Below are 11,067 nucleotides of genomic sequence, written 5' to 3'. Positions count from 1 at the left end.
GGGGCTGAGGCAGAGCAGGGAAGCTCCAGGGGCTGAGGCAGAGCAGGGAAGCTCCAGGCTCCAGCGAGCAGAGAAGCCACAGGGACCTGCCAAATGACCCGCAGCCGATCTGCTCCAGGAGGGGCAAACTGGGGGAAGAGCAAATGGAGAAAACACACTTGGCTGCTCAAGGGGAAGGAAGGGCAGGTCCTGGGAGTGTGAGATGTGCTGGGGCTGACAGGTGAGCCCTGCACTGGGGCTGTGAGCAGGACTCACCCCCGTGCAGACGGCAGGGACAGTGCAGGCGGGTCTCCATGCTGGGCCCATCTGCTCTGCCCACGCTGCTCGTTCCAATAAACACAGTTTTGTCTGGAGCTTCCCCTTGGAAGGGGCTGTTGTCTGTAATGCTCCACTGAGAGACTGGGGTCACAAGTGTGGCGATGCTCCTACCAGAAAAGGAAGTGGTGAGTGAGAGATCGGCTGCCGGGGGAGGCCCACAGGGATGTAAAGGGTGACCAGGCTGCCCTGAATCTGTCCTGGGATTAAAGGGCAGTAACAAAATAAGTATTACCTCGTGAGCAGGGGTGACTTTGGAGATAGTTCCTGCCCAGATACTCCAGCACCAAACCTGTGGCCCTGCTGACAAGCACAGCCCAGCCAAAACCTGTGTCTAGCCTGGGCAAGGCTGGGTGTCTGTTCCCAGCTGGGAGGGAGGGAACAGGGACACATCAAAGCACTTACACTCCACTGCCCACAGTAGGACTGGATCTCTAAATCCAGACTAGTTTCCTCTGGGCTCTGCTACAGCATCTCTCAATATCAGACACCTCTTTTTCAGGTTGCTCCATCTTTTCTAGTGCCCTTCCCTTTCCTCACATTCCCTCTGCTGCTTCCCCTAGTTAGTCTGTCCTCTGGTCCCTTTGCAGACCCTGCTGACCACCTCCCCACCACAAGCTATAGCACCATCTCCTTCTCCAAAGGAAGTAAAATAACTCTGTGGTGATAAAATTTGTTCTTTTTAGTAATTGGATAGAGTTCAACATACAGCACCAGGGTTGTTTGTACTTCCTACTGTTCCTATCCCATGTGCATTGGCTGTCTGACCTTTAAGAAGGCCCCAATTATTTTTTTTTTTTTTGCCAACCCTTAAAATCTTATCACCCCGTACAGGAAAGGGTAAAGGTCTGCCCTTGGAACAATAAACATTTCTGATAATTTTTTCCTCTTACCACTTTCTCCCTGTTATCTGAAGTCGTGTTCCCTTTGGAAGCCGTGTTCCTTGATGCTTTCCTGCCCCCAGCTGCATGTGGCCTGAGTGGGTTTCTGCCACTTCACAGTGAGGGTAGATCTGTCTGAAATCAGAATGCCTTTGAACACATCCCTGGGAGCCTGGCGGGGTGGGGATGCTCCAGAAGGAATTCCTGCATACAATAACTTGAAAAGGCCTGGCTCTCCCAGGATTTTGTCCCACAGTCAGTGTGGCTCCAGCAGAGATGCACAGTGGGTTCAGAAGCACAGCAGAATATGTTTCCACAACCACACGAGACAACCTCCATCTTTTTGTGACTAAGGCTGCACAAACAACATGCACTGGGAGAGGTTTTATCATTCAAGAAAGAGGTCTCTGACCTCTCCTCAGTGAGTCTGTGCAGCAGCAAAGTCTGGGCACTGCTGGAACACAAAAACTATGACTGTGTCTGGCACTAAATGCCACACTAAGGAATAAGACTATTTCTCAGTTGCTCTCCTATATGGCCTGGATATTTGCTGCCTTCTGCCCTTTTGTTGCCTGGTCTGGGCTCAGGTCACCATGTCTCGAAGCACGTAGCTGAACCACATCAGGCTTCCTGCAGTGCCTGCTTCCCAAAGGTGAGGCACTCAGCTGCAGCTGAAGGAAGGGTTCCAATGCCTTCCTGTCATTGGAGTCCTTGCTCTCTGCCCTCGAGAGTCCCTTGTTGCAAAGGCCAATGCAATAAATAAAGCAATAGTCAGCTGACAGTTGTGAGCCTTCCTGGAAGGGGAAACCAATTTGTTCACGGGCCTGAAATCACAGCTCATTTCTCAGGCTGTGTTCCCTGGCACTGTGCTCCCCAGGGCTCCAGAGGAGCACGCAGGTGGCTGTTCCAGCCTTGGCTTTCCACTGGCACTAATCTAACAAACCCAGGGAAGAGACTGTGGGAGCGTGGGCTGGAGCCTCGTCCCTGCTCAGAGCTCAGAGCAGGTGCAGGAGGAGGAGGGGAGGGCCCAGGGATGCTGCTCTCACAGCACACACGACTGCAAGGCTGTTCCAGCTCTCTGGGGAGCGGGAGCTGGGGGAGCTGTGCTGCCTCCTCTGCCTGCCGACCCCAGAGGGACTCAGGAGGGTAAGGGGAGGGCGAGCAAAATGCCTCAGCGGTGCTCAAAGCCTTTTGTAGAAACTGAAAGAAGGGAAATTTAGGTTAGATATCTATTGGGAAGAAATTTTTTACTGTGAGGGTGGTGAGACACTGGAACAGGCTGCCCAGGGAGGTTGTGGGTGCCACAACCCTGGCAATGTTCAAAGCCATGTTGGATAAGGCCTTGAGCAATCTGGTCTAGTAGGAGGTGCCCATGGCAGGGGGGATTGGGACTGGTTGATCTTTAAGGTCCATTCCAACCCCTTAATGTTCTATGATTTTATGATTTAACTGCATGTGAAGTTAAACATTAAAAACCAAAATCTTCCTTAGAGAATAACTAATCACTATGAAACACTATTTCAAAGTACCTGTTTTCCAGTGCAAACATGTTGCCTGGCTCTAGGTTGGAGTCATTTCAGGCTGTGAAGCCTGGGGTTACTGCTGCTGCCACGGGCTGACCTCTGTTACACCAGAGTTGTCCCTTTGGTGGCAGGATTGGCCGGACAAGACTTGGATAGAAACGTTTCTTTACCTTTTGGGTCACCTGAGGCATTGCTTATGCACTGCACCTCGTGGGAATTCCAAGAGCTCACCAGGGATGCTGACACATGGACCTGGGAGACTGTACGTGACTAGGAAACAGCATCCCCCAGACTTCTCAGCATTTGACTTGGTTAAATTTCTCATCTTACTTTTTAACAGCATTTTGCCTGACTCTTTTGCTAGACCTGAGCTGCTGTTCCATGTTGTCCACACTTTTCCCTCTTCTTCCCCCACTGTGTTACCAAGGGAACTTTCCTCTCCCTGAACTTGGTGGCACTTGTTAATATTTTTTTGACTGCTTGCTTACCAAGGCTGCTGTTCTGATGAAAGATGAATGTCATTCTTCCTTCAGCAGTCCCTTGCTCCAGCTCTCAGCCCCATCAATAATTCAGCCAGGCCTCGACAACATTAGCTCTGGGTGAATATACCACACTCATGCCAATTAACTGACCGAGAGGGCTCGGGAGATACAGGCAGGAGATTTCTCTTAATTTTATGAAGCTCTTTTCTGAACTTCTGAAAATTGAGTTAGTTCAAAGAGTAAAATCAGAGCAGAGAGTCTGACACAGTTCAAGAGGTGCCAAGAGACTCCAACAATGGATGTGCTAAAGCCCATCAGGCTCCTCTCCCTCGCTTGTCTCCACCTGCTCTGACTGACACAACACTGCACGTTCCCTGGGACAGAGCCTATCCCTGTTCATGGGCTCCTGGCTTAATGAGATGCTGGAACATGACTGCAGCATGTCTAGACAAACATCACCTCGGTGGCTCTTTGCTCATGAACAGCCTTGCCCGTGGAGAACAGTGACTTGGAATGACTCGGAAACTATATATAGGGCCCTGTGGACGGAGTGTGTGTGACTTGGATGGGAAACAGCCTTGTCTTCCTGCTCTCATCACTGGCTACTTGCTGAACTTACACATTTGGAGAGAGCTCAAAGAACCAGAAGGAATAATTAGCTGTGTGGAGGCCAGGTTTGAGGAAGCTCTTTCCCTCCTGGGCATTGTTGTACTCACCAGGGGTGGGTGAAAGGCTTGAACTTGTTACTAGTTGGCTGCTGCTCTAAGGCCTTCCTGGACTACAGTCCTGGTCTTGATTCCCGTTCCAGGGGAAAGTGCCAGAGCTAGTTTTCCGTCAAGGACGAAGGGCTGAAGGGGGTTCTGGTCCCACAGGGATTTAAACAGGAGGAGCTAGAACCATTACTGATCTGCTCTTTATAAAAATACGAGTTGAGCAATGAAAATGCCTCATTAGCCCAAACGACTCGGTAGCTGTGAGAGAAAGGAGACAGTTACCCAGACAATGAAAGAGACAAAACGGGTATAAAATTCCGAACACAAGAATACAGAGGAGATCCAGACTCAGCTCTGCAGCTCAGCAATGCTTTGCAAACCCTCACGACCTCCAAGAAGCTGTACTGATACATGTGGGTAGAAGAGGGCACTGGGAAAGAATTGACAAGTCTCATCAGAAAGGGGAGAAAGCAGGAGGGCTGGTACTGACCCCACAAGTCCCTTGCTGTGGGCACACAGTGGCTGCACCACCAAGGCTGTTCGTAGGGTCACAATTGTGGTAAAGCTCAACCTTTCCTCGAGTCTGCTCCTTCTGTTTCTCTCTCAACAAGCCCAAAAGGCCTCTCTGAGAAGCAGCTTTTTGCCTTCTCCTGATGCCACCTAGTGCCTGTCCCCAGCCTGCTCAGCCAGGGCTCAGCGCTGGCCCAGCCCTCGGAGCCACCACAGCTCCTGCAGAGGAAAGGAGGGAGTGGGGCCGGGACTGACAGGAACTGCTTGATGGCAGCAGGGAGACAGGCAGCTGGAAAACAGCTTGGAAAACTGTACCACAAGCAGCATGTGGACTGGAGCACAGCTTGGGTAACAGGTACTGACACTGCAGCTGGAGCTGTTGGGCTACAGTACAGAACAAGCAATGGGATCACTTCAGAGCTTTCTTTGGATGAGAACTCGTCATCCCTAGAGATGAGGGAGCGACTACAGAGAGCCCCTGGAAGCACAGCAAAGCCTCAGGATCTCCGTTTCCCCTCCCTGCCTCCCCAAAGAACACCGACCCACGCTGGTGTCACCTTAACCAGAGCCGAGTGTTTAATGGAGTGCAGGGAGTGACAGGGGCACAGTGGGTGTGCCGGGAGGGGGATCCCACTGCACCGGGCACGGAGCCTTCAGAGCCAAGTAAAGGAGTGGAGGCAGATCCATCTCACAGAGTACAACAGAAAACAACTTATGCATCTGGGGGCAGCATTAGAAATAATGATGCCTCCTAAGGACTTGCAAATACCCAGGCCCGAGGCATCTCAGCGTGACTGAGACGAGAGATTTGTCAGCACAACTGATTCCCCAACATCAGTACTGAACAGCAGGCAATGGAGCTAAGATTTGTTTTTTATATATATATATTTATATTTATATATATAAAGCGCCTATCACCATATTGATAAACATTCTTTGGAACCACTCCGAGGGCAGAGGTAAGAACAGGAGTTAGCCTGTGGGTACCTCAGCACTTCTGTTTCCAACCAATTTAAAAAATAAAAATAAAAAAAAAAAAAGCCACAAGACTTTGCTGCCAGCCTGCCTGGCTGGTGTTTAATACTGCTACTCCATCAGGGTTGGAGGGAGACCTATTGTGAATGGCAACAGTTTGCACTGTGACTTCTCCAGCCGTGCTGCAGAGCAGTGCAGGTGTCACAGGAGGGCAGAGGGACACGGAGGCTCAGACCCGTTACCAGTCAAACGTCTCAGCAGCAGGGAGCTCCCACGGGGAGAGAGCGAGCTCACCGTGCACAGAGCTCTCACTCTCTGTGCTTAAGGCCGAGTCAGGGACCCTTTGGACTCTTCCCAGATCACCAGACAGAAATATGTGTCAGTTATAAATACATCATGTCAGTTGGGGGTGGAGGTGGGACGGGGGCGCAGGGACGGGGGATTCAGGGTGGGTGCAGGGAGGAGAGAAAGGAAGAAGACACCTTACGTTTCCAGCACTGGAAAGAACAGTTTTGACCTCACGCAATAAGTCACTGGACCTTTTCAATAGTCTTATCTGGCTTGTGCCCCATCATCTGTTACACATCAAAGGGAATGTTGGCTGGCAAACGGGTTAAACAATCCCACACAGTGGAGAGCAAATCTGCAGTTCTGCTGGGAAGGTCCCAACCACATCACTGATGATCTCAGGGTCCACCTTGAAGGAAGGAAGCAGCTTCTCAGTCTCACACGTCGCTCAGCGCCTGCAGACAGACAGAGTGTCAGGAGGGACCTGCCACAGCTCTACCAGTCCTCAGCAGAAATATGAATCACCACCTCTGAAACACAACCATGGTGTTTGCCTTCATCCCTAGGACACTCTTAGGAGGTTTTTTTCCTGAACCTGCAGTTGCAACCCAGTTAGGAGATGATGGAATAATGCAGAAATCCTTCAGAAAGGCAGACTGAACTATGCTGGAGCATCTTTTCTTTACCCTCTGGTTTCTGCTGGAAACCATAACCACATTTCATCTAAGACTTTTGGAGCTTTTCAATGGGAAACACCAGTTCTGCAGGCTCTGGGACTCAGTTTTGGCAGGTGAAGTAGGAGTGATCTGCCATCAAGGCACAGTACATGAACCCAAGGAAGCTTCAAACTGAACTCCAGCCTTCCCTGACTGACTCATCCTCTGCTCTGTCATACAAAACGCTGTCCTGCTCCGACTTGCCCACAGAAGCCTTTGAGGCTGCAGGAAATCCTCAGTCCTGCCCACTCCCACTCCCACCCCGTCCTGGATGGAAGCACAGCAGCGGATCCTGGCTCACCTTCCGTGCAAACTCCGGCAGGATGAAGGCTGCCCGGTGGATGTCAGAGTTGTAGTATTTCAGACTCCTCTCCTCCACTTGCTGCTGTGAGAGCTGCTGCACAGGCTCCCGGAAATTCGTGTTCTGCAAGAGCAAAGCCAGGTAGCTCTGAGTGCTGGGGTGAGGAGCCAGGGGCTGTGTGACAGGCACCCTGATGTGTGGCAGAGAACCAAGAGGACTCGCAGGAAAACAGATGGCTTTCTGTTCCAGCATGAGGTCAAAGGTTCTGAATCCCAAGGGCTGGGGTTCACGCTCTGTAACTTGTGTGACCAGCCCTGATGCACAGATGTCAGTGCATGAGGTCACACTGGGCGAGCCCCGTGCCAGATGAAGCTGTCAAAGGGCCTGAGCACCCAAGAAAGCAAGGCTTTGCTGTTCAGAGCAGAATCCATGCCTGTGTTAAGTCAGGCACAGTGCATGCTGCCAGCACCCCAGATAAGTCCTGTACAGCAGCAGCACTGCTGGCCCCAAAAACCCACCTGACAGTTGCATTGCAGCACACTGAGAAGAGAGACCTCAGTGGTCTCACAGAGTAACCAGCCCACACCCCAACACCGACTCTCCCTCGGAGGCCTCTGTACAAGCAGATTACCAGTCACAGGCTGATTCTTATCAAGCAGGTGCCCACCTTGTAACAGCCAACATCAACGAGACAAAGCCTTAACAGGCTCTGGGAATTGGTAGCGACTTCTTCCCTTCCAAGTTTGTTGTACTAGACAGAAACCCCTGTCCTTTTCTAAGGCAGCTCTGCAGTTCATCCAGCACTGAGCAGAGGCTGCACTGCAGCTCTGGGACCCTGGGCTGGCAGAGCCAGGGCCCAGCATGGATCTGGAGGCCCCACAGCTGGGAGAGCTCAGTGCCACAGCTCCAGCTCTTGGGGACAGCCTCAGGCAGACCCTGCGGGCGCTTCCAAGGAGTGGAAAAGGGCACTTGAGGTGCCGGAGACTCACCGGGTTCTTGCTGCAGAGCATGAAGCCAATCTGCCCGCTGGGGTACGTGGGGATGGTGCAATAGGCGTATTCCACCACCGGGAACAGAGACTTGCAGAACTGACGCATCTCCTTAATGAGATCCAGGTGCAGCCACTGGCACTCACCTGCAGGGAGAGAGGAAGGCAGGATGCAAGGTGAGAGCTGCCCCTCTTCTCTGTGCCAGGTTAACAGTGGTTCCAAGTCCCAACCTGCTCTGCTCTGCTCTGCACAGCTCATGTGGTTTCAAAGGCAAGACCAGACCCCTATGCCAGCTTTGCTAAGCTCAGTCCAGCAGTCTGAGCTGACGGAGACAGACCAAAACCACTGCTGTGCCTGGGAGCCGAAATGTTTTCGCTCCCTGCGTCACGTCTCCCCAAGAAGAGTTCCCCCTGTGCCTCACCCTTGGCACGCAGTGGTCTGGCATCAGCCCCTGCCCAGCGACAGCACCCTCACCTTGGCAGCAGAGAATCCCATCTTCTCGCAGGGCTGTCTTCATCAGCTGGTAGTAAGATTCTTTGAATAAGCTTTCTGCAGGACCTGGGAGAAAAGTGAGTGTGATCCTCAGGCTGCACTCAGCACAACCATCAGGATTTCAGCTTTGCTCAACAGCAAGCCCAGGACCTTTACCAAAGGAAGTCACAGCAGCTGCCTTTTGCTCCAGGGAGCATTTTTAAACAGAACTCCTGCTCCAAACTGCATTTTAGAGATGCCTCTCCTGCGCTGACTACAGCAAGGGTGAAGGTGGCTCAAGCAGTTGTCGTCAGGTCCCTAAAATGAGGTGTCATATCTACATTTGGTTCCTCTCTGCCTCAGTTTCCCCCTTCAGAAATACAGCAGCCTCACCACAGCCATCTTTAGGGTGGGTGCTACACCAACAGTGTGTGAGCCACTGCTTCATTGGCAGGCACATGTGCAAAGCTGTCCTTGCCAGCATGGTGCTGTATCCCCCATGGGATTGCTGGACTCAGGGATCCGCTCTGCCAGAAGCAATTGCTGCTGGAGTTGAATTTTGAGGAGAGAAACGTGTCAGCTGGCTTGAAGCCTCGCTAATACAATTTTCTGGTTCTCATCCTTCCCTTTCTCTACCAGAAGAAGCAAGTCAGCAACAGTCTTTCACTTGAAAGGAGCCTGGGCAGGTTGGCATAACTTCCAAGAGGTAAGCAGAAAAGGAAGGGGAGCGTGGAAAGCAGCGCCCTTTTATGGCAGAATTCTTACCCATGGGGTCAGATGAGTCTGTGATAATCACATCAAAGGCTTCTTGATTTTGTTTCATGAACTCAAAACCATCTCCCACGTGCAAGGTCAGCTTAGCGCTGGAATATCCCACTGCCATGCCTGGGAGGTATTTTTTGGATACCTGGATCACATCCTGCAGCAACACAGAGAGCACAAGCAGGTCAGCGGGGGCTACAAGGAGCTGCCTCTCAGGCTACTGTGCAGTTGCAACCGAAAGAACAGCACAGTGAGTCATTTCCTTCCATGCCTTCAGCACAAATCCGACTCAGCCAGCGAGATCCTCAAGAGCTGTCAGCATCTTCAGCCAACAAGCTACACTCAGCCCTTTCCTACAGCCTCAGGGTTCAGTGACACTGTTGGTCTGTCCTTGCCAAACTCAACAAGAAGCTGGAGCTTCAAAGGCTCCCTGAGGAACTGAGTGAACACGATCACAGATCAGACTGCTCTGTGTCCCTTCTCCCTCTGGACACTGTTGCAGAGGGGATCTCCCTTCCTTCCCTCCTAAATGAAACCGTGCCAGCAGGTTTCTAGGTGCGAGATGAGAAAGGTCCCCCTCTCTGCTCCATAGCCATTATATCAGTCCCCCAATGAGATACAGTTTTCTCTCTAACATGGTTAGACAGGCACTGCCCTGGGCCCAGCAACTGTACTGAACACTACCAGCTTCTCACAGCTGGCAGAGACAAAAAAATATGCTGGTGTCAGGCAGTGCTTGTTCAAAACCAGGCACGTTTGCCTACTTAGCTTGGCAGACAGTGCACACATCTCACACAGCAGTGTTTCCCATTCCTAATAGAGCCCTGCTCTGAGCAAAACTTCCTAAGAAAGTAAAATATCAGAGCAAACTGGCCGAGAGGAGGAGGACTAGCCCATTTATCACAGAAACAAATCCCCCCTTCTTATTTCCTGCTTTCAGTTGCAGGGGACTGCTCAACACAGCGACCATCCTCCTCGGGCAGGAGCAGCAGTCAGTTCAGCAGCGAGGCAGAGGGAAAAGCAGCACCTCCACAAAGCCAGGGCGCTCCTCCAGATCCCGTGCTTGGCCCACGCCGGCCTGGAAGGGCCTCAACCGCATGTGTGTGAAAGAAATCACATGGAAGAGGCAGCCAGCTGCCACGTAGATGACTTGTAAGGCAAAGAGGTGGCGCTGTCAGTGTCACGCCAGCAGAACCGGCAGCAAAGGCGCCCGGTGCTGACAAGGGGCAGCAGGTGAAGCCGCAGCTCCCGTGGATGCTGTGAGGCCGGGCTGCTTCTGCCGGGCAGCCCGCCCGCCCGCAGCCCCGGGGCTCCCGCACGCAGCCGGGAACCCAACGCACCTCATCGATCTCGCACTGCACCACGGACTCCACGGTGGGGTGTTTGACCACCTCTCGCAGCACTCCCCCGTCGCCGCCGCCGATGATCAGCACCTGGCAGGGACAGGGCAGGACAGCGGCCGTCAGCGGGGGCGGCTCGGGGGGGCTGAGGCTGCCCGGCCCAACGGGAGCGGCGCGAATCCTCGCGGGCCCGTCCTGCCCGGTGAGGAGCTGCGGGACCCACGCGGCTGCGGCCACGCTCGCCCGGCGGGCCCGGGCAGCCCCCGGCAGCGCCGCAGGGCCCGGGGCGGGTCTGCGAGCCCCGGCTGGGGGGACCCCGAGGAGGGGCCGGGGACGACTCACCTTGCGGGGGTCGGGGTGGCTGCAGAGGGGCAGGTTGGCGATCATTTCCTGGTAGGAGAACTCGTCCCGCTCCGTGCACTGGATCACCCCGTCCAGGACCAGGACGTTGCCGTAGGTGGTGCTGGGCAGAGCGAGGGAAGCGGGGTTGGAGCCGGGCCCGGGGCCGCGCTCCCCCGCGCCCTCCCCGCGCCAAACAGGCCCCACCGCGTGGCGCCAGCCGCCCACCCCCCGCCGCCCGCCCCGCCGCCCTCCGCACCTGCGGAACACGAGGATCTCCTGGTAGCGGGAGCGCTGGTGGTGCAGCAGCTCCTCCACCTGCAGCGACATGGCCTGGCCGGGCCAGAGCCGGCAGGTCTCTCGGAACCAGCCCTCGCGGATCAGCGCGGCCGCGCCGCGCTCCATCGCGGCCGGGGCGCGGGGCGGAGCCGCTGCGGGGGCAGCGCTGCGGGGGCAGCGCTG

At 53.9% G+C, this 11,067-nt stretch overlaps 1 protein-coding gene across 1 annotated transcript; it reads right to left on the bottom strand.

Annotated features, from left to right (window-relative positions):
- Nucleotides 1–5,471: 5,471 nt before the first annotated feature.
- On the bottom strand, nucleotides 5,472–11,037 carry SRM (spermidine synthase). Its single transcript, XM_027702980.1, has 8 exons — nucleotides 10,865–11,037; nucleotides 10,609–10,729; nucleotides 10,267–10,359; nucleotides 8,930–9,083; nucleotides 8,168–8,251; nucleotides 7,694–7,839; nucleotides 6,705–6,827; nucleotides 5,472–6,142 (listed from the first exon to the last, which is right to left on the bottom strand). Exons 1-8 carry the CDS (start codon nucleotides 11,008–11,010, stop codon nucleotides 6,125–6,127), a joined length of 885 nt encoding a protein of 294 aa, XP_027558781.1. The 5' UTR covers nucleotides 11,011–11,037; the 3' UTR covers nucleotides 5,472–6,124.
- Between the last annotated feature and the right edge of the window lie 30 nt (nucleotides 11,038–11,067).

This window comes from Neopelma chrysocephalum, unplaced genomic scaffold, assembly GCF_003984885.1.
Source record: "Neopelma chrysocephalum unplaced genomic scaffold, ASM398488v2 Primary Assembly neopelma1_200, whole genome shotgun sequence".
Classification (NCBI taxonomy): domain Eukaryota; kingdom Metazoa; phylum Chordata; class Aves; order Passeriformes; family Pipridae; genus Neopelma; species Neopelma chrysocephalum.
The sequence above is the reverse complement of the archived record's forward strand: the minus strand, read 5'-3'. Positions and strand labels throughout refer to the sequence as shown.